The 25,231-nt window shown below is 45.1% G+C and overlaps 1 protein-coding gene, 1 long non-coding RNA gene and 2 pseudogenes across 2 annotated transcripts in view; 3 read left to right on the plus strand and 1 right to left on the minus strand.

Moving 5' to 3' along the window:
- Positions 1-10,276, plus strand: part of PDCL3 (phosducin like 3) — a 449,125-nt gene extending 438,849 nt beyond the window's left edge. The window contains exons 4-7 of the mRNA XM_050755160.1: positions 1,817-1,907; positions 2,458-2,601; positions 4,619-4,827; positions 9,906-10,276. Of these exons, the coding sequence (XP_050611117.1) occupies positions 1,817-1,907; positions 2,458-2,601; positions 4,619-4,827; positions 9,906-10,048 (587 nt within the window). The 3' untranslated portion in view covers positions 10,049-10,276. The remainder of the gene's footprint in view (positions 1-1,816; positions 1,908-2,457; positions 2,602-4,618; positions 4,828-9,905) is intronic.
- A 149-nt stretch (positions 10,277-10,425) lies between these two features.
- Positions 10,426-15,584, plus strand: LOC126934357 (uncharacterized). The gene is made up of 3 exons (XR_007718924.1): positions 10,426-11,474; positions 12,236-12,350; positions 14,715-15,584. It is a non-coding gene; the product is annotated as an uncharacterized LOC126934357 (long non-coding RNA).
- LOC126934576 (uncharacterized) lies at positions 10,997-11,087 on the plus strand (annotated as a pseudogene).
- Positions 15,585-24,273: 8,689 nt separating the features above from the next.
- Positions 24,274-24,779, minus strand: LOC126933815 (non-histone chromosomal protein HMG-17-like; annotated as a pseudogene).
- Positions 24,780-25,231: the final 452 nt, after the last annotated feature.

A 25,231-nucleotide genomic window follows, 5' to 3' on the forward strand; every position in this document is an offset into this window, starting at 1 on the left:
GACTCGAAAGGGTTGGAGGAGAAGCAGGGTCAGAGAGGGCCTCACCGAGATGACATTTGCGTGGACCTGAAGGAGGTGAAGCTGGCATGTGGGTAAAGACCTGAAGGAGTTGAAGAACGCATTTGAATAGACCTGAGGGAGTTGTTGACCTGAAGGAGGTGAAGAAGACATCTGGGTATTCCTGAAGGGGGCGATGTGAGCGAGTGAAACGTGGGCCCTGGCATGGCTGGGAATCCCTGACGAGGCTGGAAATGCTGTGGGAGAGTGAGTTCAGAGCAGCCTCAGCAGACCCAGTAGCTTCTAGTAAGGACCTTGGCCTTTACACCTAATGAGGCAGGAAGCTTTTGGAAGTTTAAATGGAGGAGGGACATTTTCTCTTTTTTTTTTTTTTTTTTTTTTTTTTTTTTGAGATGGAGTCTCGCTCTCTTACCCAGGCTGGAGTGCTGTGGCACAGTCTTGGCTCACTACAACCTCCACCTCCCAGGTTCAAGCGATTCTCCTGTAGCAGCCTCCCGAGTAGCTGGGATTACAGACATGTGCCGCCACGCCTGGCTCATTTTTTTGTATTTTTAGTAGAGGTGAGGTTTTCACTATGTTGGCCAGGCTGGTCTAAAACTCCTGACCTCAAGTGATCCACCCACCTCGGCCTCCCAAAGAGCTGGGATTATAGGCCACTGCACCCAGCCAAGGGATGCATTCACTTTGAGTTCCCTGTTAGACAAATAACCACATTAAGAGGGCCCTTGAGTATGTTTTTCTCCACATTAGAGAAGTCTGGGCTGGAGGCCTATACTTTGTCAGCATATTGATAGCATTGAACGCCATGAGATTAGATGCAATCACCAAGGGAGTGGGTTTGGATAAAGAAGGAAAGTAGTCAAAGGTTTGAGCCTGGGGAATTTTTTTTTTTTTTTTTTTTTTTTTTTTTGAGACGGAGTCTCGCTCTGTCGCCGGGGCTGGAGCGCAGTGGCCGGATCTCAGCTCACTGCAAGCTCCGCCTCCCGGGTTCACGCCATTCTCCTGCCTCAGCCTCCTGTGTAGCTGGGACTAGAGGCGCCCGCCACCTCGCCCGGCTAGTTTTTTGTATTTTTTTAGTAGAGACGGGGTTTCACCATGTTCGCCAGGATGGTCTCGATCTCCTGACCTCGTGATCCGCCCGTCTCGGCCTCCCAAAGTGCTGGGATTACAGGCTTGAGCCACCGCGCCCGGCCGAGCTTGGGGAATTTTAATCAGCCAAGGGTTCCAAAGTGTGGTGGTGGCTCACTCCTATAATCCCAGCACTTTGAGGTGGGCAGATCACTTGAGGTCAGGAGTTCAAGACCAGCTTGGCCAACATGGTGAAACCCTGTCTCTATTAATGATACAAAAATTAGCTGGGCATGGTGGCACACGCCCGTAATCCCAGCTCCTCAGGAGGCTGAGGCAGGAGAATTGCTTGAATCTGGAAGGTGGAGGTTCTCAGTGAGTCGAGATCGCACCATTGCACTCCAGCCTGGATGACAAGAGTGAAACTGTCGCAAAAAAAAAAAAAAAAAAAAGCATGGGGCAGGGTGGGGTGGGGTAGGAGAAGAGAGGGGAGGAGGATCTGAGGGCTTGGGGAAGATGCTGTCAGTCAAGAAATTGGGATTACAGGTGTGAGCCACCAGGCCCGGCCTCTCAGCTTCTAATGTAGTGTGGTGCCTTAAGTAATTTTTGCTTAGGTGGGCTAAGGATCTGGTGGTGTGTGCATATCTTTAGGAGAAAAGAGAGGGGAAAAAAGAAAAATGTTTGTTCATCTTTTTAAATTTTTGCTTTTTGCCGTTGTAACTAAATTCAGTGAAAACATATGAAGATATGACTTTGGAAGAGCTGGAGGATCATGAAGATGAGTTTAATGAGGAGGATGAACGTGCTATTGAAATGTACAGGTAAGTGCCACCCAGAAGGGCTGGTTTTTTTTGTTGTTTTGTTTTGTTTTGTTTTGGCGTGGCAATAAAATGTGTGGACTGAGCATGGTGACTCATACCTGTAGTCCCAACACTTTGGGAGGCTGAGGCAGGCGGATTGCTTGAGCTCAGAAGTTTGAGACCAGCCTGTGAAACCCCGTCTCTACAAATACAAAAATTAGCTGAGTGTGGTGGCGAATGCCTATAGATCCAGCTACTCAGGAGCCTGGGAAGTGGAGGTTGCAGTGAGCTGAGACTGTGCCACTGCTCTCCAGCCTGGGCGACAGAGCCAGACTCTGTCTCAAAAAATAAAAAGAAATGTGTGTCCTTCAAAAAATTAATTTTCAGCTGAAACATTTGGGAGCGACTATAGTTAAATAATGATATTGTGAATTTTAGCAAACTGATCTTAGATTTTTGCTATGAGACGGATAAATAAACATGGGCTTTTACAAGCATTGCCTTCTAGAAGATGTGTGTGTGCACGTGTTTGTGTGCGGATGTAAGATGTTTCTCTCCTTGTTTTGTGCAGACGGCAGAGACTGGCTGAGTGGAAAGCAACTAAACTGAAGAATAAATTTGGAGAAGTTTTAGAGATCTCAGGGAAGGATTATGTTCAAGAAGTTACCAAAGCTGGCGAGGGCTTGTGGGTCGTCTTGCACCTTTACAAACAAGGGTGAGCTGATCTTCTACTCCATCTATCAAATGTTAATTTGAATTTATGTCTTCAGGATCTCAGGCCTTACCTATATCAGAGAGTTTAAAAATTTTTTCTGGGCCAGGCGTGGTGGCTCACACCTGTAATCCCAGCACTTTGGGAGGCCGAGGCAGGTGGATCACGAGGTCAGGAGATCGAGACCATCCTGGCTAACACGATGAAACCACATCTCTACTAAAAATACAAAAACAAAAAAAATTAGCCAGGCATGCTGGCGGGCGCCTGTAGTCCCAGCTACTCAGGAAGCTGAGGCAGGAGAATGGTGTGAACCAGGGAGGCAGAGCTTGCAGTGAGCCAAGATCATACCACTGCACTCCAGCCTGGGCGACAGAGCAAGACTCTGTCTCAAAAAAAAAAAAAGAAATTTTTTTTTTTCTGATACTGAGTTTTTTGTGTTTTTATTGCTGGTTTGCCCAAACCTTATTACTTAATTTTTTATCTTAAGACTTTCAAATTAAGGCTGGGCGCGGTGGCTCACGCCTGTAATCCCAGCACTTTGGGAGGCCGAGGCGGGCGGATCACAAGGTCAGGAGATCGAGACCACGGTGAAACCCCGTCTCTACTAAAAATACAAAAAATTAGCCGGGCGCGGTTGTGGGCGCCTGTAGTCCCAGCTACTCGGGAGGCTGAGGCAGGAGAATGGCGGGAACCCGGGAGGCGGAGCTTGCAGTGAGCCGAGATCGCGCCACTGCACTCCAGCCTGGGCGACAGAGCGAGACTTCCGTCTCAAAAAAAAAAAAAAAAAAAAAAAAAAAAAAAAAAAAAAAAAAAAAGACTTTCAAATTAATATTTGTGACTAATACGAATGCCTTTGTTAAAATATAGCAATGGAGACTGCTTTTCTGTTTTCGAAAAGGAATTCCTAAGTTATTTATTCCTTTACAGGAACTCTGACATTTCAACATTCTATGTAATGAATTTATCTCATAGATGGCAAGGCTGGCTTTTACAGTAGTAATTGCCTGAACTGTGTGATACTGAGGGCTTCCGATGTTTCTCAGCTCTCCAGTCTTGTCTTAAACTGTAGAGTCCAGTGCTTATTTAGGGATTTTTTTTTTTTGAGACAGAGTCTCACTCTGTCGACCAGGCTGAAGTACAGTGGCGTGATCTCGGCTCACTGCAACCTCCATCTCCTGGGTTCAAGTGATTCTCCTGCCTCCGCCTCCCAAGTAGCTGGGATTACAGGCACCTGCCACCAGCTAATTTTTGTATTTTCATTAGAGACGGGGTTTCACCATCTTGGCCAGACTGGTCTTGAAGTCCTGACCTCGTGATCCACTCACCTTGGCCTCCCAAAGTGCTGGGATTACAGACGTGAGCCACTGCGCCTGGCCAGGAACTTCTTTAAAAGCAGGAAACATTTTCTGACATTACATACATTCTAAACCTTCAGCGTTTTCTCATTCCACCTTATAAGAAAGGTATAGCAATTATCTTTTACATTGAAGCTGTTTTTCTGACTTGTTTTGTCAAATAAATTGGACTTTGGATTTGTGTTCTTCAGTATCCCTCAGCATATTAGGAAGTTTTTAAAAAACGTTGATTCAGCTGGGCATGTTGGCTTACACCTGTAATCCCAGCACTTTGGGAGGCCATTGCAGCTGGATCTTGCGCTCAAGAGTCTAAGAGCAGCCTGGGCAACGTGGCGAAACCCTGTCTTTACAAAAAAACCCGAAAACTTAGCTGGGCATGGTGGCGTGTGCCTGTACCCCCAGCTGCTTAGGCGGCTGAGGTGGGAGGATTGCTTGTGAGCCGAGATCACACCACTTCACTCCATTTAGCCTGGGTGACAAACAAGACCCTATGTCAAAAAACAAAACAAAACAAAAAAACAAAAAGTTAATTCATCTTAGCTAGCAGCAGAATTACTTGTGAAACTGTTACAAGGTTTTACATAGGGTAGAAGGGTCATTGAGCTTTGTTCTGTATAAATGTGGGATCATAATTGCTTTTGTTTTCTATGTATGTTTTACAGAATTCCCCTGTGTGCCCTGATAAATCAGCACCTCAGTGGACTTGCCAGGAAGTTTCCTGATGTCAAATTTATCAAAGCCATTTCAACAACCTGCATACCCAATTATCCGGATAGGAATCTGCCCACGATATTTGTTTACCTGGAAGGAGATATCAAGGCTCAGTTTATTGGTCCTCTGGTGTTTGGCGGCATGAACCTGACAAGAGATGGTAAGGGCTCTGGGAGACAGGCGGGGCTGTGAGAGATGGGAGGCGCATTTCTGTTGGAGAGAGTATCTGTTTCCTGGACTCCTGTTACGATGGTGGGTCAAGTTCACTTCTGCCTGTGTATGAGTGACTGTTACGAGGACAGAAGCACATTTAATCTCATCTTAGTTGCGTAATCAGGAACAGTTACAACTGGGCTCTACGGATTCATAGTTAAAGGAAGATATGATAGACTTAAATATAAACATTTTTTATTTTGGTGTGGAATATATTTTGTCTCTACAGTTGGATGTTTTTGTAGCTTGAGATCACAACATTCACTTTTGCTTCAATTCACATGAACACAGGGAGATGTTAATGTATATATTTGTATTTTTCTATAGAAATATTCTCAGTTGAGTATCTTAGTAGCTTTTAAATTTATTTACTTATTTATTTATTTATTTATTTATTTTTTGAGACTGAGTCTTGCTCTGTCACCCAGGCTGGAGTGCAATGGTACGATCTCGCCTTACTGCAACCTCTGCCTCCCAGGTTCATGTGATTCTCCTGCCTCTGCCCTCCAAGTAGCTGGGATTACTGGCACCTACCACCACGCCCAGCTAATTTTTGTATTTTTAGTGGAGACGGGGTTTTACCATGTTGGCCAGGCTGGTCGCGAACTCCTGGCCTCAAGTCATCTACCCGCTTCAGCCTCCCAAAGTGCTGGGATTACAGACGTGAGCCACTGCGCCCAGTTAGTAGCTTTTATTTTTTGAAATGGAATTTCACTCTTATTGCCCAGGCTGGAGTGTAATCATGTGATCTCGACTCACTGCAATCTCAGCCCCCCAGGTTCAAGCAATTCACCTGCCTCAGCCTCCCTAGTGGCTGGGATTACAGGCATGTGCCAACATGCCCGGCTAATTTTTTTTTTTTTTTTTTTTTTTTGAGGCGGAGTCTTCACTCTGTCGCCTAGGCTGGAGTGCAGTGACACCATCTCGGCTCACTGCAAGCTCCACCTCCCAGGTTCGCGCCATTCTCCTGCCTCAGCCTCCCGAGTAGCTGGGACTACAGGCGCCGCCACCTCGCCCGGCTAATTTTTTTTTGTATTTTTTAGTAGAGACGGGGTTTCACCGTGTTAGCCAGGATGGTCTCGATCTCCTGACCTCGTGATCCGCCCGCCTCGGCCTCCCAAAGTGCAGGGATTACAGGCGTGAGCCACCGCGCCCGGCCAATTTTTTTGTATTTGTAGTAGAGACGGGGTTTCTCCATGTGGTCAGGCTGGTCTTGAACTCCTGACCTCGTGTGATCCGCCCACCTCGGCCTACCAAAGTGCTGGGATTACAGGCGTGAGCCACTGCGCCCGGCCAGCTTTTAAATTTAACTAAAATTTTATTTAATTCTGCCTGTTAGCTCGGAAGGATGTGGGGTTTTTTGTTTGTTTTTTTGAGATGGAGTTTTGCTCTTTCACTCAGGCTGGAATGCAGTGGTGTGATCTTGCTTAGTTCACTGGAACCTCCTCCACCTTCTGGTTTCAAGCAATTCTCCTGCCTCAACCTCCCAAGTAGCTGGGATTACAGGTGCCCACCACCACGCCTGGCTAATTTTTTGTATTTTTAGTAGAGACAGGTTTTCACCACGTTGGCCAGGCTGGTCTTGAACTCCTGACCTTGTGATCTGCCCACCACAGCCTCCCAAAGTGCTGGGATTACAGGCATGAGCCACTGTGCCCGACTGTGTTTTTTAATTCCTTTTTACCTGTTAAACATGGAGGTATCAAAATACATATCCTCACAGAACCTCAGCCCAGAGGCATTCTTGCCAAGTGAAACTCTTTATATAATTATTGAAATAATATTTCCAACTATGCTTGACTAGAAAAACATTTTTAAACATGACTTTATATACTGTACCACTAAGATACTCATCTGGCAGCCGGGTGCGGTGGCTCACGCCTGTAATCCCAGCACTTTGGGAGGCCGAGGTGGGTGGATTGCCTGAGGTCAGGAGTTTGAAACCAGCCTGGCCAACATAGTGAAACTCTGTCTCTACTGAAAATACAGAAAATTAGCTCCGCGTGGTGGCAGGCACCTATAATCCCAGCTACTTGGAAGGCTGAGGTAGGAGAATCACTTGAACCTGGGAGGCAGAGGTTGCAGTTAGCCGAGATCGTGCCATTGCACTCCAGCCTGGGTAACGAGCGAAACTCTGTCTCCAAAAAAAAAAAAAAGATATTCAGCTGGGGAAAGTATAGATATACAAACATACAAACACATAAACACATATAGGAGATACATCAGTTACATATCCAGTGTTCAGAGGTGTACAGCATTTCAAACTACATGTTTGCATCTTATTTTGACCTTTTTTGAGTGTAACATGAGGGGAGAAAGAAGTGTGCAATTGTCTTTATTTCTAAAAAAAAAAAGTCTTGAAGTCTAGTGAACTTACATATGATTGCTTTGTGTAAGTGAATAGTAACATTAAATACCCTTATGTACGTATGTGTGGATATATAAAGATAGATATATATTTTTTATTTATTGATTTTTTTTTTTTTAATTTTTGAGACAGGGTCTTGCTCTGTCACCCAGGCTGGAGTGCAGTGGCGTAATCTTGGCTCACTCCAGCCTCTGCCTCCCGGGTTCAAGCGATTCTCGTGTCTCAGCCTCCCAAGTAGCTGGGACTACAGGCATGCGCCACCATGGCTGGCTAAGTTTTGTATTTTTAGTAGAGATGGGGTTTCACCATGTTCCCCAGGCTGGTTGTGAACTCCTGACCTCAAGTGAGAAGTGATCCAGCCGCCTCCCGAAGTTCTGGGATTATAGGCTTGAGCCACCATGTCCGGCCGAATATAAATTCTTAAGTCAGGAATTCAAAGTCTTTTTTTTTTTTTTTTTAAAAGAAACAGGTTGAATTTGCATAACATTCAACCAAAGTACCTAGAGCCACAAAAACTGGTGTTACTCATCTTTGTGGAGCACTTTTTTTTTTAACCCAGCATGACCGAGGTATGATTGACCAAAACAATTGTATATATTTAAGATATACAACATGGAGATTTAATATAGGTACAATGTGAAATGATTACCACAATCCAATTAATTAACCACTCATCATTTCACATAGCTACCCTTACTGTGGTAAGAATCCTTAAGATCTACTTTCCTCGCAAATTTCAGGTATACAATACATAATTATTCACTGGAGTTACCATGTTCTACATTAGGTCTTCAGAACTTACCCGTCTTATTACTGAAAGTTTGTATCCTTGGCCAACATCTCCCATTTCCACTCGTGCCCCCAGTAATCACCATTCTATTCTGTTTCATGGATCACTTTAAGTTAATAAGACAAGTAAAATTCGACTGAGCACGGTGGCTGAAGCCTGTAATCCTAGCACGTTGGGAGGCTAAGGCTGGAGGATCACATGAGGCCAGGAGTTTGAGACCAGCCTGGGCAACATAGCGAGATCCCATCTCTACAGAAAAGAAATTAGCCAGGTGTGGTGGTGCACACCTGTAATCTCAGCTACTAGGGAGGTGGGCAGGAGGATCATTTGAACCCAGGAGTTCAAGGTTACAGTGAGCTGTGATTGCACCATAGCACTCTAGCCTGGGTGAGGAGGGAGAGCCTGTCTCCAGAAAAGTAGATTAAGATAAGACTTCAGTAAAATTGGTTTTCAGAATTTTTTTTTTTTTTTTTTTTTGAGACAGTCTTCGCTTTGTCGCCCAGGCTGGAGTGCAGTGGCACGATCTCAAGGCACCTGCTACCATGGCTGGCTAATTTTTTGTATTTTTAGTAGAGATGGGGTTTGACCGTCTTAGCCAGGATGATCTCGATCTCCTGACTTCATGATCCACCTGCCTTGGCCTCCCAAAGTGCTGGGATTACAGGCGTGAGCCACCACACCCGGCCTGGTTTTCAGATTTTAATCGTGTGTCCAATTAGCAGAACTCTCTGCCTTGATGTTCTTTAAGCAAAGCCATTTGTTGTAGAATCTCTTGGGTAGTCCTTTGGTTCTGCCTGGGCTCTTCTCTGAAGTAGGCAAATACATCACTTGATTTTGCTTCACTTGGTCTCAGACCACAGGAATTTCACTGATTTTAAGAGTGAAGTATTAGAGCTGAGTCTTCAGTTACTGATTGTTTATTATCTGGTGCTTTACTTTTTTTTATTAGTTGGAACAAATGTGTAAGTTCTAGGGTATCACCATACATTTATTCTTTGACCCCAATAGAGTGAGATACTGGACATGAGGCTGAAGAGTTTATTAAAATTGGATTTAATGGTTAGATTGCCAGCAGGTCTGTGGAAATTATTTCCTTCAAATTTTTCATGCTGATTTCCTTCCTGGGAAATTGTCCAAACTGGGAAATTGTAGTCATCAGAGGATAGGTTTATTCTTTGTATTTTTGAGACAAGGTCTTGCTCTGTCTTGTAGGCTGGAGTGCAGTGACATGATCATGGTTCACTGCAGCCTTGAACTCCTGGGCTCATGCGATCCTGCCACTTCAGCCTCCCAAAGACCTGGGATTATAGGCACACACCACCACTGTACCCAGCGAATTTTTATTTTTTACTTTTATTTTTATTGTTGAGACAGTCTCACTGTCGCCCAGGCTGGAGTGCAGTGGTGTGATCTTAGCTGTCTGCAACCTCTGCCTCCCAGGCTCAGGTGATCCTTACACCCCAGCCTCCTAAGTAGCTGGGACCACAGGCACATGCCATCATGCCTGGCTGATTTTTCATCATGTTGCCCATCTGGAACTCCCGGGCTTAAGCAATCCACCCGCGTTGGCTTCCCCAAGTGCTGGGATTACAAGCGTGAGCCACAGCACTTGGCGTACCCAGGTAATTTAAACATTTTTTGAGATGAGTCTCCCTATATTGCCCAGGGTGATCTTCAACTCCTAGCCTTAAGTGATCCTCCTGCCTTAGCCCACCAAAGTGTTGGGATTACAGGCGTGATACATTGTGCTGGGCCAAATTTTGATAATTATATTTTCTACTTAGAAAAAACTAGCTTGATGGCCTTAGGGTGAGGGGACCTTTGTAGCACAGTGCCTTAGGTGATTTGCTTTTTCTTTACCACGTAGAATTGGAATGGAAACTGTCTGAATCTGGAGCAATCATGACGGACCTGGAGGAAAACCCCAAGAAGCCGATTGAAGACGTGTTGCTGTCCTCGGTGCGGCGCTCTGTCTTCATGAGGAGGGGCAGCAGTTCCGAGGGTGACTGAGGCTACAGCTGCTATCAACATGCCGAACTTTCTTGTGACAAATTGTCTGGATTTTTTAAAAAAGGAAAAAGCAAGAATGAATCCTTCTGTTTTTTAGTTTTGTATAAATTATGTTTCAAATCTTTACATTTTAGAAATAATCATTGCTGGAAATTCTGTTAAATATTTTGGAGCTCTTTTTTTTTAATTAGAGTATTTCCTCTAAAAAAATTAAAACCAGCCATTTGTATGGCAGATGTCTGTTTTCCTCGTTTATATTTTAAGCCATAAAACCTAGTCACTATTTTTTGACATATAACTATAAAAATAGTTTTAAATGTGAATAAATTATGCAGTGGAAAATTGCAAACTAAAGCCTTATAGATACATTGTTATTTTTATTTTATAAAGAGAGCAATGAGATTATTAACTCAAAATACAGGAATGCTCTCTAGGACAAAAGAATCTTAGTATTTATTGAAGAAACAGACAATTTTTGTGAAACATTCCTGTATCGAAGCAATAACGGAAAGGTTCCAGTTTACTGCCATATTTGGTTAAATGTGTTTCCTTGCTAAAATAGTTAATCTCAGACTGTTAACTATTTTTTTTTTGAGATAGAGCTTTGCTGTGTTGCTGAGGCTGGAGTGCAGTGGCACAATCTCAGCTCACTGCAGCCTCTGCCTCCTGGGTTCAAGCAATTTTCCTGCCTCAGCCTCCTGAGGAGATGGGATTACAGACGTGCACCACCATGCCCGGCTGATTTTGTACTTTTAGTAGAGTTTCATCATGTTGGCCGAGCTGGTCTCAAACTCCTAACCCCAAACTCGGCTTCCCAAAGTGTTGGGATTACAGGTGTGAACCACTGTGCCTGCCCCGTTAACTAATTTTGATTACTGTAAGAGGACATTGAATTAATTTTTGGAAATATATAAGCATACACATAAATAAACTATCTCAATCAATAAACTCATTTTGTGGTTCATTAGCATGATCACGTGTGTGTGAGATGTGCCCCCCTCAAATATTGTTAGGCTGTTGGCACATTACCCATATGACATGAGAAAAACAATATACCAAGATGTTTTGTGAACCAGATCCTGTTAGTATTTCTCACTTAACAAACATTGATACTGAACAATTTAGAGGAAATATTTTCTGATATTTGTGTTGAATGATGTAGTGCTGGTTTGAATCTTAAATAAGAATCAGCATGGAGTTCTTTTTGATTATGTTTTAAAATTTATTTTTGCTCTAATTCAAAGAATGACAAGCAACTTGGACCCATTTTATCTGTCAGAAGTGTCTGTCTTAGATATTTGGATTCCTGCCCCCCTCCTTTTTTTCTTCTTATAGAGATGGATTCTCCCTGTGTTGCCCAGGCTGGTCTTGAACTCATGGGCTCAAGTAATCCTCCCATCTCCGCCTCCCAAAATGTGGATTACAGGTATGAGTCACTGCACCCGGCCCACATACGCAAGAGCCAGCACTGCCAATAACATATTCCCTGGTGGTGTACTTTGAAAGTGCTTCATGGAATTTTAATGGCAGGGTTGGAGCCAATTTGGTCAGTCCTCTTACTTGGATGCTGGTTCCGTGGGGTTTGTAGGAGAGCCACCTTCTTAGATTTTGGTCTTGGTAGCTGACATGAGATCTTGAGGGAAGAACAAAGGTGGAAAGTTGAATGCTGCGTTTGCCTGACAGCCTTAATGTGCATATTTACAAGGAAAAAAAGGTGGTGCTTGAACATGGGGCAGTGTCCACAGTGACAGATAACAGCTTGAGTCCACTGAAGCCCACACAGGATCTAATTCTAAATTATTAGCTCTGCCACTTCAAAGTGTGAAAGCTGTGCCTCATAATTTAGCCTGCACAGCAGATGAAGACATTTAGTTTGAGCGCAGCAAAAGCTCTGGTGCCTGTGGCATCGGCAGATGAGCCCTGATTAATTCTTGAGACTTCCCTGTAATACTATTATCTTTCTAATTCCTTTGGCACATTAGTGATGTAACAGAGGTGAAAGACTTGGTGCTGAAGCACTGAGTCCCCCCAGTTCCACAGCAGGAACACAGCAGTGACTGGGGGGGACACAAGGACACCTGGAAGCTGTCTTCTGTGCTTGGAGGAAAGGGTTGTGGGGAAAGGTTAAGCAGGTGCTAGGTAGTCCCCCACTCGTCCCCACTTTTTTTTTTTTTTTTTTTGAGACAGGGTCTCCAGTTGCCCAGGCTGGAATGCAGTGGCTTGATCTCATCTCACTGCAGCCTCAACTTCCCGGGCTCAAGCGATTCTCCCACCTCATCCTCCTGAGTAGCTGGGACTACAGGTGAGCACCATCATACCAGGCCGATTTTTTTTTTTTTTTTTTGTATTTTATGTTGAGACGGAGTTTGACCATGTTGGCTGCCTGGTCTTGAACTCCTGGGCTCAAGTGATCCACCCACCTCAGCCTTCCAAAGTGCTGGGATTACAGTTGTGAGCCACTGCGCCCTGCCTAGGTAGCCCTTTCTTGAGTGATTGGTGGGAAATGATTCCAGAAAATTGGGATAATAAATGATTGGGAATAGTGAAATTGATAAGATTATATAATCAAATACTTCTTTCTTTTGTGGAGGAGAGAAGGGATGTGGATAGATGACATACACCTCCTTCATTGCACACCTAACTTCACCTTCTCACACCCTGAAGGGACAGTCATTGCTTCTGCAGAGACCGACAGCACAGCCGCTTCCTGGTGGTTCAGAAGGACTTCAGAAAGTTGCGCTGGACTGGGCAAGGTGGCCCATGCCTGTAATCCCAGCAATTTGTGGGGCCAAGATGGGCAGATCACCTGAGGATAGGAGTTTGAGACCAGCCTGGCCAACATGGTGAAACCCCATCTCTACTAAAAATACAAAAAATTAGCAGGGCATGGTGGCACAATGCCTGTAATCCCAGCTACTCGGGAGGCTGAGGCAGGAGAATCACTTGAACCCAGGTGGTGGAGGTTACAGTGAGCCAAGCACGCCACTGAACACTCCAGCCTAGGTGACAGAGTGAGACTCCATCTCAAAAAAAAAAAAAATAGCTGTGCTGGCTATGAAAGGCATCTATGAGAGAGATGGAAGGGCAATTTAGAAGGGTGTCCCTCTGTCATGACGGAGGGCCAAAAGTTTTTTTTTTTTTTTTTTTTTTTTTTTTTTTTTGCATTTATTACCTCCAGCTTTAAACTCAACCTTCTCATGTAATCCCAAATCTTGACCAACTACTTTTTACGTATGGCAGGCAACAAGTGTTGTGACTGCAGCGCCTGCCTGAGGAACATGCTCCCATGAAAGGGGCCGGGTTTGGTGGCTCATGCCTGTAATCCCAGCACTTTGGGAGGCTGAGGCTGGTGGATCACCTGAGGTCAGGAGTTCCAGGCCAGCCTGACCAACATGGTGAAACCCCATCTCTACTAAATACAAAAATTAGCCGGGCATGGTGGCTCACTATAGTCCCAGCTACTTGGGAGGCTGAGGCAGGAGAATTGCTTGAATCTGGGAGGTGGAGATTGCAGTGAGCCAAGATTGCACCACTGCACTCCAGCCTGGGCAACAAGAGTGAAACTTTGTCGGCCGGGCGTGGTGGCTCAAGCCTGTAATCCCAGCACTTTGGGAGGCCGAGACGGGTGGATCACAAGGTCAGGAGATCGAGACCATCCTGGCTAACACGGTGAAACCCCGTCTCTACTAAAAAATACAAAAAACTAGCCGGGCGAGGTGGCGGGCGCCTGTAATCCCAGCTACTACTCGGAGGCTGAGGCAGGAGAATGGTGTAAACCCGGGAGGCGGAGCTTGCAGTGAGCTGAGATCTGGCCACTGCAATCCAGCCTGGGCGACAGAGCGAGACTCCGTCTCAAAAAAAAAAAAAAAAAGTGAAACTTTGTCTCAAAAAAAAAAAGTACTTTTGTCCTGCTTACAGAAACCAACTGTTACTCACAGATATAACCTTGGAGACAGGTGGGTCTCAGTGTCAGGTGAAGATGTGCCTGTTTCCAAGTCCCCTCCCTCCCTCTCTGCTTTTGACCACATTCTCTACCCCATTCTTTGCTCCAGTAATCATCCATCTTGACTTCCGCTTCTCCCTGGACGTGGGGCCTTCAGGTAGTAACAGTGTTAAGGTCCTGTGGCAGAGGCTGCTGGTTGCCCACCAGTATCCAGGATTCTACCCCCCACTCCAGTGGCAATGGGACCAGCTGAAAGAGTAAACCCCGGCGTCTCTTGAGCTGTGGGTGGCTGGCTGGGAGTTCAGCTCTGGGCAAGCTGCTACAAGGGACAGACGACTGTCATGTGCCCTTTGTGGGCTTCACCCCCGTCCTTCTACTTTCTGATGGAAGTGTGGGTGCAACTGCAGCCTACGTGGGCCATGAGGCATTTATATAGAGAGGCAAAGCAGTAAGGACAATATTCCCGAAGATGTTGTAGAGCCCCTGTATCCCACCCTTGACTGTCCTCTCTGGACTTGTGTCATTAGGAAAGACATAACTTCCGTCTTGGTCTCTGTTAGTAGCAGCTGATGCATTTCCTGACAAAACCGCCTGTCAAAGAAAACCTCAACCAAAACCTTCATTCTAGCTTTCTACTGCCCAATGCTGAATAGCACATAGTACCCTGACATAGCACAAGAGTACCTGTATTCCCTGCCACTAGCTGTCACCATTGCCTTTCAGTAACTTCACGAGCCCGGCTTTTGGACTTCGGTTTCCAATACTTGAACACTGAACAACCCACCTGATGACTCAAGCTGTTGGATAAAACTTATTTTTAAATTTTATGTTCGTAACTGTCTCACTGAGTTGGTAAGAAAGGAAAACATTCTGAGAGGCCAAAAACAAAGTGAAAGCAGGACTCCAGAAAGGTAAGAGGGTGTTCCACTTTTCCCCCTAGGGACACAAGCCAAATCTTAGTGATGCTGTGCTTCTGTTAGGACGGACTTGTGGGGCCCAGGTGACAGGGGGTTAGCCTGGGGAGTGTCTACGTTGGGGGGTCTGAATAGGAGGTCTCCCTGCAAACAGTGGGAATCCCAAAAGATTGCATTCAGTGAGGGAAAACTGGCACTAGTTGGAAGAGAACATAGTTGTCCCTGAGATGCTAACTACAAGCCTTCTCTCATGCAGGTTTGTAGTTCGAATTCTCATGCTACATCAGGTCTAAAAACCTCTCAAACCAGGTTCTGAAAGAGGCCCTAGGCTGGGCGTGGTGGCTTACGCCTGTAATCCCAACACTTTGGGAAGCCGAGAAGGGAGGATCACCTGAGGTCAGGAGTTCAAGACTAGTCTGGCCAACATGGTGAAACCCTGTCTCTACTAAAAATACAAAATTAGGTGTGGTGGTGGGCGCCTGTAATCCCAGCTACTTGGGAGGCTGAGGCAGGAGAACCGCTTGAACCTGGGAGGCAGAGGTTGCAGTGAGCAGAAATCACACCATTGTACTCCAGCTTGCCCCCAACCCCACCAAAAAAAAAAAAGGCTGGGTATGGTGGCTCACACCTGTAATCCCAAGACTTTGGGAGGCCGAGGCAGGCGGATCACGAGGTCAGGAGATTGAGACCATCCCGGCTAACACGGTGAAACCCTGTCTCTACTAAAAATACAAAAATTAGCTGGGCGTGGTGGCGGGCACCTGTGGTCCCAGCTGCTCCGGAGACTGAGGCAGGAGAATGGCGTGAACCTGGGAGGCGGAGCTTGGAGCTTGAAGTGAGCTGAGACTCCGTCTCAAAAAAAAAAAAAAAAAAAATGGTGCGCTAGGCTGGTAGTACCTCTGAGCTCACGGCCAAAGCAACTGCATATCTATGCTAGAACACACCTTTGATTTAGCCTCAAACTCTCTCCACCGATAAAGCTCCAAGGAACATGAGCTTCTAGTAAAAATATCACAAACCCACAAAATCACAGGATGCCACAGATAAGGCATCCGGAATGAAAGCCAGCAGAAAACAGCACAGCCAGACCTGCAAAGACAGGAGAGTGGAATTTTCAGACATAAAATATACGATGAATGTTTTTTATATGTTATCTAAAAGTGTAAAAAAAACCAGTACCTTATATAAAAATGAATTCCTTAAAAAAATAACAGAAGAGCGAATTAATGAACTAGAAAGCAGAACCAATTCCCCCGAAGCACAGGGACAAATGGGTGGAAATACAAATGTTACATTAAAATACGTGATCCTGGCTGGGTGCAGTGGCTCACACCTGTAATCCCAGCACTTTGAGAGGCTGAGGCAGGCGGATCACTTGAGGTCAGGAGTTCGAGACCAGCCTGGCCAACATGGTGAAAGCCCGTCTACTAAAAATACAAAAATTGCCGGGCGCGGTGGCTCAAGCCTGTAATCCCAGCACTTTGGGAGGCCGAGACGGGCGGATCACGAGGTCAGGAGATCGAGACCATCCTGGCTAACACAGTGAAACCCCGTCTCTACTAAAAAATACAAAAAAATAGCCGGGTGAGGTGGCGGGCGCCTGTAGTCCCAGCTACTCGGGAGGCTGAGGCAGGAGAATGGCGCAAACCCGGGAGGCGGAGCTTGCAGTGAGCTGAGATCCGGCCACAGCACTCCAGCCTGGGCGACAGCGCGAGACTCCCTCTCAAAAAACAAACAAAAAATAAATAAAAATAAAAATACAAAAATTAGCCAGGTGTGGTGGTACACACCTGTAGTCCCAGCTACTCTGGAGGCTGAGGCAGGAGAATTGCTTGAACCTGGGAGGCAGAGGTTGCACTGAGCTGAGATAATCGTGCCATCGCACTCCAACCTGGGCACAGAATGAGATGCCATCTCAAAAAAAAAAAAAAAAAAAGTGGTCTTGTGTTAATTTGCTTAAGAAAAAGATGCGGAAGACTGAGGTGGTCTGGCATGTCTCAAAGAAATTTAGGAGAGAACTGGAAGTAGAAAGTATTTGAAAAGATAAAGACATTTTCCAGAATTGATGCAAGACACCGATTCGCATATTTGGAAACTTACACAAATCCCAAGTGAGTTAAATAAAATAAATCCATACCTCCATATATATTGAAGTTGCAGGATATCAGGGAAATTTGTAAAGACAGCGCCAAAAGTCAGACGACCTATGAGATAGTATCAATGAGGCTTACTGACCTCCCAACAGCAGCAAGGAAAGCCAGAAGACAGTGGAATAGTGTCATCAATGGCTTAAGGGAAAAAGCACCTGTTAATCCAAAGTTGTTTACAGCCAGTGAAGCTGTACTGTAGGAATGAACTAGAATGAACTAGATGAAATAGACATTTCCGACATAGAATAGATGTGTTTGTCACCAGTGGACATTCACTAAAGGAAAGTTAAGGAATTTGCAGCCAGGAGCTGTGGCTCACACCTGTAATCTCAGCACTCTGGGAGGCCAAGATGGGCAGATCACCTGAGGTCAGGAGTTCAAGACCAGCCTGGCCAACATGGTGAAACCTCATCTCTACTAAAGTAAAGTACAAAAATTAGCCGGGTGTGGTGGCGGGCACCTGTAGTCCCAGGTAATCTGTAACCTGTAATCCCAGACTGAGGTAGGAGAATCGCTTGGACCCAGGAGGTGGAGGTTGCAGTGAGCTGAGATTGCGCCACTGCATTCCAGCCTGGGTGATAAGAATGAAGCTCCTTTCCAAAAAAAAGGGAATTTGCTTTGTGCAGAAGGATGATGAACTGATGAAAGTTCTAAGGTTCAAGAAAGCATGTTGGCCTAAAAAAGGGGAGTGGAAATCTGAATGAACATTGACTTCACGTAGTAACGCAAAGAATGTCTTGTTTGGGACATAAAGAACAAAATACAACTAAAAAACAGGACAAAAGAGTACACAAGCTGAAGGAGGATACATTGGAGTTCAAGCATTCTTAGACCTTTATAAAGTATTCAAGAAGTTGGCAAACTTATGCATGTTAAAAATATTTTATTCAAGGTAACAGTAAAAAAAAAATTTGAGTGTAACTTTTAAAGTAATGGGGGAAAAAAAATCTCAGTTAATTCAAAAGAAGACCAGATGGAAGGATAAAAAGAAACAGAAAAGCAGGTCTTAGAAAGTCCAACATAAGATTTTAGAAGGAAATCTAAAACAGTAATCACAGTAAATATAAATACATAACACTCAATAGTCTTACCATATGATCCAGCAGTCATGCTCCTAGGTATTTCCCCAACTACTTGAAAACTTATGTTCACACAAAACCTGCACACAAATGTTTATAGCATCTTTATTCATTATCACTCAAAACTGGAAACAATCAAAACATTCCTCTATTGATGAATGTATAAACATACTGTGGTATATCAGGACAATGGTATGTTTTTCAACAACAAAAGGAAATGCGCTATCAAGCCACAAAAAGTACCATGGATGTTAAGTGAAATAAGCCAGTCTGAAAGGGGAGGTGGATATTTATCTCCCGATCCTCATGATGAAACTTGACCCCAGTGTTGGGAGTGGGGCCCAGTACGAGGAATTTAAGTCACGGGGGTGGACCCTGCATGGATAGATTAATACCCTCTGATATGGTCTGGATCTGTGTCCCCACCCAGATCCCATGATGTTCAATTGTAATCCCCAGTGTGGGAGTTGGGGACTGGTAGGGGCTGATTGTATCACAAGGGTGGATTTCTCATGAATGGTTTAGCACTATCCCTCTTGGTACTGTCCTCACAATTGATAGTGAGTGAGTCCTTATAAGATCTGATTGTTTGAAAGTGCATAGCACCTCTCCCTTCACTCTCTCACTTGCTCCTGCTCCCACCATGTGAGGCACCTCACTCCCCCTTTGCCTTCTGCCATGATTGGAAGCTTCCTGAGGCCTCCCCAGAAGCAGATGCCAGCATCATGCTTCCTGTACAGCCTGCAGAACCGAACTATGAGCCAATTAAACTTCTTTTCTTTGTAAATTACCCAGTCTCAGGTATTTCTTTGTAGCAACGTGAGAACAGACTAACACACCCTCCCTGAAAGGGAAGGGGGTATGTGCAGTGGAACAAGTACTCACTCTATTCATTTCCATGACAGCTGGTTGTTAAAAAGAGCCTGGCGCCTCCCTCCCCACTCTCTCGCCCTGTGATCTTTGCACATTGGGCCCTTTCACCTTTCACCATGAGTGGAAGCAGGCTGAAGCCCTCGCCAGAAGCAGATGCTGGTGCCGTGCTTCTCGTACAGCCTGCAGAACTGTGGGCCAGATAAACCTCTTCATAAATCACCCAGCCTCTGGTATTTCTTTCTAGCAACACTAAATGGACTAAGACATAACATTCTGGAAAAGGCAAAACTATAGAGACGTTAAAAAGATCAGTAGTTGCCAGGGGTTCAGGGGAGAGTGGAAGGGTTGAATAGGTAAAGCACATGGCACTTTTAGGGAGTCAAACTATTCTGAATGATACAATAATGGTGGAGAGATGATAACAGGGGTTTGTCAAAACTCATAGAATTTAATGGCACAAAGACTGATTTTTTTTTTTTTTTTTTTTTTTTTTTTTTGGAGAAGGAGTCTCGCTCTGTCGCCCAGGCTGGAGTGCAGCATTGTGATCTCGGCTCACTGCAAGCTCCGCCTCCCGGGTTCACGCCATTCTCCTGCCTCAGCTTCCTGAGTAGCTGGGACTACAGGCGCCCACCACCACGCCCAGCTGATTTTTTGTATTTTTAGTAGAGATGAGGTTTCACTGTGTTAGCCAGGATGGTTTCGATTTCCTGACCTTGTGATCCACCCACCTGGGCCTCCCAAAGTGCTGGGATTACAGGCATGAGCCACCGCGCCCAGCTGAGTGAATCTTAATATATGCAAATTTTAAAAAATTCTTTAGAGGGTTAGGGACCCCCTGGATGAATGCAGAATGGGACAAGACAATCTAAGTGCATTACAAACGTATGAAACAACCTCACAGAAGGGGTTGCAGGAAATGTGCTAATCTAAGCAGCACTGGAAATGAGTGGAATCCATGAGGGGAAGGGCAAAAGAAGCTGTACACAAGCACTGTCTCTAGTTGATAAAGTCATTTATCACATGGGTTTGAATTAACAGTTTTAACACTGCTATACATACACAGAGAATCGAACAGTTAAATACATAGATGGCAGATGGTGGGAGCCAGGTTTGTCACTGTTAGTGTGAGAGGCTACAGATAAGTGGGGGGCAAAGGTGAGTGTAAGTGAGAATAATCCATGTGGTAATAGATTAGAGTTGGAGTCATCACCATGAACTCCTGTTTAGGTTTTGTTTTGTTTATTTTTGTTTTTGTTTTTGTCTTCGATACAGAGTCTCACTGTGTCACCCTGGCTGGAGTGCAGTGGAGCGATCTCAACTCACTGCAACCTCCACCTCCTGGTTCAAACAATTCTCCTGCCTCAGCCTCCCAAGTAGCTAGGATTACAGGTGCCCACCACCGTGCCCGGCTAATTTTTGTATTTTTGGTAGAGACAGGGTTTCACCATGTTGGCCAGGCTGGTCTCAAACCCCTGATTTCAGGTGATCCACCTACCTCTGCCTCCCAAAGTGCTGGGATTACGGGCATAAGCTACCATGCCTGGCCACTCCTGTTTAGTTTAATATAGACACAGATGCTTATGAACAGAAATATTTAGGTAATGTATATGCATGGAGTAGTATATACACACGTTTCCTTGTTCTGTCAGTTGAGGGAGGCTTAAAAAGGAATGACACCCCAGTAGCAAAGAATACACCTGCTACTCAGATCTTGATTTCTATTCTCATTCTCCAAAAAAGGAACCAATGCTCTTCGAAGAAATGGCTGATTCTAAAACTGGAGCAGGAAATACACAGGATAAGCTTGGAGCATCTTGTATTTCCAGAAAGCAAAACACTGCTGAACAAAATAAACACAAAACCACAATGATTTGAATATGTCAGAGGTCCAGGAGCCAACTGACAGATCTCCCAAAGGCTAATGCTGGAACAATTTGAGCAACTAAATAAATAATGGATTATAACCCAAAATATAAAGTACATGTCTATGAGTTCATACTGATAAAGAAATGATTGAATAAATAAGTTGCCAGGCACGGTGGCTCACACCTGTAATCCCAGCACTTTGGGAGGCCGAGGCAGGCGGATCACCTGAGGTCAGGAGTTCAAGACCAGCCTGGCCAACATGGTAAAACCCCATCTCTACTAAAAATACAAAAATTAGCCAGGCGTGGTGGCAGACGCCTGTAATCCCAGTTACTCAGGAGACTGAGGCAGGAGAATTGCTTGAGCCGGGGAGGCGGAGGTTGCTGTGAGCCGAGATCACGCCTTTGCACTCCAGCCTGGGTGACAAGAGCGAAACTTCCTCTCAAAAAAAACAAAAAAAACACACACATATATATATATGAATGAAAATAAATAAATAAATGGAGGAGAAGAGACCATCACCCAGGCAACATTCCAAATAATGTATACTCTGTATTTAAAGTATTCCACTTTTGAAGGGGTGGTTGTCCATAGTAACTTCCTTCCAAAGTGTACAGTATGAAAAGGGAGGTGGGAAGAGTACCTTTTTTTTTTGAGTTGGAGTCTTGCTCTGTCGCCCAGGTTGGAGTGCAGTGGCTTAACCTCAGCTCACTGCAACCTCCGCCTCCTGGGTTCAAGTGATTCTCCTGCCTCAGCCTCCCCAGTAGCTGTGATTATAGGCACCCAACACCACCCCCAGCTAATTTTTTTTTTTTTTTAATTTTTAGTAGAGATGGGGTTTCACCATGTTGAGCAGGCTGGTCTGGAACTCCTTACCTCAAATGACTCACCCACCTTGGCTTCCCAAAGTTTTAGGATTACAGGCATGAGCCACCGTGCCCGGCTGGGAAGAGCATCTTTACAGTGTAGAATCCTAACACTATCTCAGCTGGGTGATCAAGGTAAAAATCAACAGTGATGAGTCATATTGGTAGTATGGACCCTGGGTGTGATGTAATGAAAATGATGCTTTACTTCTTTGGTCTTCCTCCAAAAAAGCAAACCACAATTAAAACAAAAACATCTGACAAGTCCAAACTGAAGAATAGCTGACCAGAAAAACTATCAAGGTCATCAAAAACAAGGAAAATCTGAGAAACTTTTATAGCCAAGAGATGCCTAAGGAGACCTGACTAGTAAGTGGAATGTGGTGTCCTGGATAAGGTCCTAGAGCAGAAAAAGAACCTCAGTCAGAAACAACAGAGCTCTGAAAGCAGGTAGACTTTAGTTACTAATTATGTATCAATACTGATTCATTAATTGTGACAGGTGTACCATGCTTATGTAAGATGTTAAGAGGAGAGAAAACTGATACAGGATATATGAGCACTCACTGGACTAGCTTCTGAATTTTTCTGCAAATCTAAAACTATACTAAAAAAATAAATTTATTTTAAAATATGGCAGTTCATGAATCACATCAAAATGGAAATTGTGCCAGGCACAGTGGCTCACCCCTGTAATCCCAGCACTTTGGGAGGCTGAGGCAGTGGTGGATCACTTGAGGTCAGGAGTTCGAGACCAGTCTGGCCAACATGGCGAAACCGTGTCTCTACTAAAAATACAAAAAGTAGCCAGGTGTGGTGGCATACACCTGTGATCTCAGCTACTTGGGAGATTGAGGCAGGATAATTGCTTGAACCCAGGAGGCGGAGGTTGCAATGAGGTGAGATCACACCTCTGCCCTCCAACCTGGCTGAGAGAGAGAGACTTTGTCTCGAAAAAAAAGAAGAAGAAGAAGAAGAAATTGTAACTCCTATAAGAAAAGGTGATACTCAGTTCTTGACTGTCATGTGTCTATAGTAAAGTGCCAGAACTAAAGGGACACATAGGTGTTAGTTTGGGTTTGCCCAGATGCAGAGCCTGAGTGGGGACTTGGGTACAGTTTATTCAAGAGGAGATCCAAAGATGCAGGCATGTGGCTGGGCGTGGTAGCTCACGCCTGCAATCCCAGCATTTTGAGAGGCTGAGGCAGGCGGATCACCTGAGGTCAGAAGTTTGAGACCAGCCTGTCCAACATATAGTGAAACTCCATCTCTACTAAAAAATACAAAAGTTACCTGGGTGTGGTGGCGCACGTCCATAGCCTTAGCTACTTGGGAAGCTGAGGCAGGAGAATCCCTTGAACCCGGAAGGTGGAGGTTGCAGTGAGCCAAGTTTGCACCACTGCACTCCAGCCTGAGTAACAGACCAAGACTCTGTGTCTCAAAACAAAACAAAACAAAAAAACAAAGATGAAGGCATGAGGGCTTTGAGAGACAGGCAGGGAAAGGGAAAAGCTGACAGAAGGGTGGGAATGTGAGGTCAGGGCTGGTGGCAGTGGAAACTCAATCCCTTTAAGACTTCTAAGCAGCATGTGGATGACCTCCCAGAGTTGTCCGCCCACAGATAGGATCTTGCTTTATCACCCAACCCTGGCCTCCGCCACTTGAGGGTGCCCCAAGGGAGTGCACTGCCTTGCACTTCTGGGCTGTCCTTACTCAAGGCTGAGCAAGTGTCTGTGCCTTGGAGAATGACTTCACAGATGACCCAGAGTGGATGCTGGTGGTGCAGCATGAGTCCGAACCTGCATGAAGCTTGGTTTTATTTATTTTTTTCTCAAGCCAAACTGTGTGCAGCTTTATGAAAGATACTTTCCATAAACAATCATGATACTTCAGGCAGGACGTGGGTAGACCATTGTTAACAGTATACAACAACTTTCAAACTCCCTTCTTCAATGGACTACCAGAAATCAGAAAGCCACTATAAAGCCCAATGAAGTCTTCAGCTGATGCTCTGAACAGGGAAAGTGTGGAGTGAGGGTTGACATTTCACATTTAGCATGTTGTTTCACAACTTTTCACAAGCCGACCCTGACTTTCCGGAAGTGAAATGAAAATGGTAGAATGTGTCTGAAGATCCACGATCTAGAGATGGAACCACTGCTCTTTTGACAGGTGCCATCTCAGTGGCACCACTGGAAAGTCCGGATTGCCTGACACACTGGTAGCCAATGACTAGGGGTCAGGTCCCAACAGATGTCTGGGCTTAAGGGGGTTAAGTGTATGCTGAAAGATGGAAAGGGAGAAGAGGACATAAAAATGAATTTTTTTCCACACCACAAGGCTTTTGTGCCGAGGTGGCCGTGTGTGTCAAAGTCAGGGACTCCCTCCTCCTGGGAGCCCAGAGGAAGTGTCTCAAAACTAGAAGGGAAAGGTGTTTTCCCCACATCAATCCAGCTTCGGAGACATCCTACTAGTGACATATGCCCCTTCCCCCAAAAGCAACAATGAAGTGTTCTGTGTGCTAACAACACAGCTTAAAAACAACAACAACAACAAAATTCTGCATTTTTATAAACCATGGTAAAAAACAGTATTTCAAACTGTGCAGTCACCAGAAGTACACAGTTATCAAAAATGCACACACTATACTTGGCATCTGCAGCAGCTTCAGCTTTCTGTGCCTGCTCTGTTTTGGCATCTCCGTTTTCTGCAGGGTTATTCCCCTCCTTGCCAGCGTCCGCTTTTCCCTTTTTCCTTTGGGTACCTTCTCTCCCTTCTTTGCGGAGGCCTTTTTAGGCTTGGGCTGTGGCTTTGGAGGAGCAGGTTTAGCAGACAACCTTGTGGATCTTCTCTGTGGTTCGTCGTTCACCTTGGCTTTATCTCCTTTAGCATCTCCTTCAGCCCTTCTCTTGGGCATGGTGGTGACGGCAGCAACAGTGGCAGGACACAGACGCTGGGCCAGGACGCAGCAGCACGTGGGCTCGGTCGGTCGGGGAGTCGTTCTCGCCTCCTCTTCACACTGCTCCCTTGGTTCTATTTTATATGTTTAAGAGATCTTGCTAGGGCAAAATGGAGTGTAGATTTTTGTTACATATCCCTCTTGTGCATACTTTTTTTTAAAGGTAAAATACAGGCATAAGAGAGAGATTTGCAGGCTCAGTCCCAGACTCATTATTACAATAAAGCAAGTCACACAAAGTTTTAGGTTTCTCAGTATGTGTGACAAATATGTTTACATTATATGATTACTGTAGACTATTAAATGTGTGTAAAAAAGTGTATACCCGGCCGGGCGCGGTGGCTCAAGCCTGTAATCCCAGCACTTTGGGAGGCCGAGACGGGCGGATCACGAGGTCAGGAGATCGAGACCATCCTGGCTAACACGGTGAAACCCCGTCTCTACTAAAAATTACAAAAAAACTAGCCGGGCGAGGTGGCGGGCGCCTGTAGTCCCAGCTACTCCGGAGGCTGAGGCAGGAGAATGGTGTAAAC

Source organism: Macaca thibetana, chromosome 13 (genome assembly GCF_024542745.1).
Source record: "Macaca thibetana thibetana isolate TM-01 chromosome 13, ASM2454274v1, whole genome shotgun sequence".
Taxonomy (NCBI): domain Eukaryota; kingdom Metazoa; phylum Chordata; class Mammalia; order Primates; family Cercopithecidae; genus Macaca; species Macaca thibetana.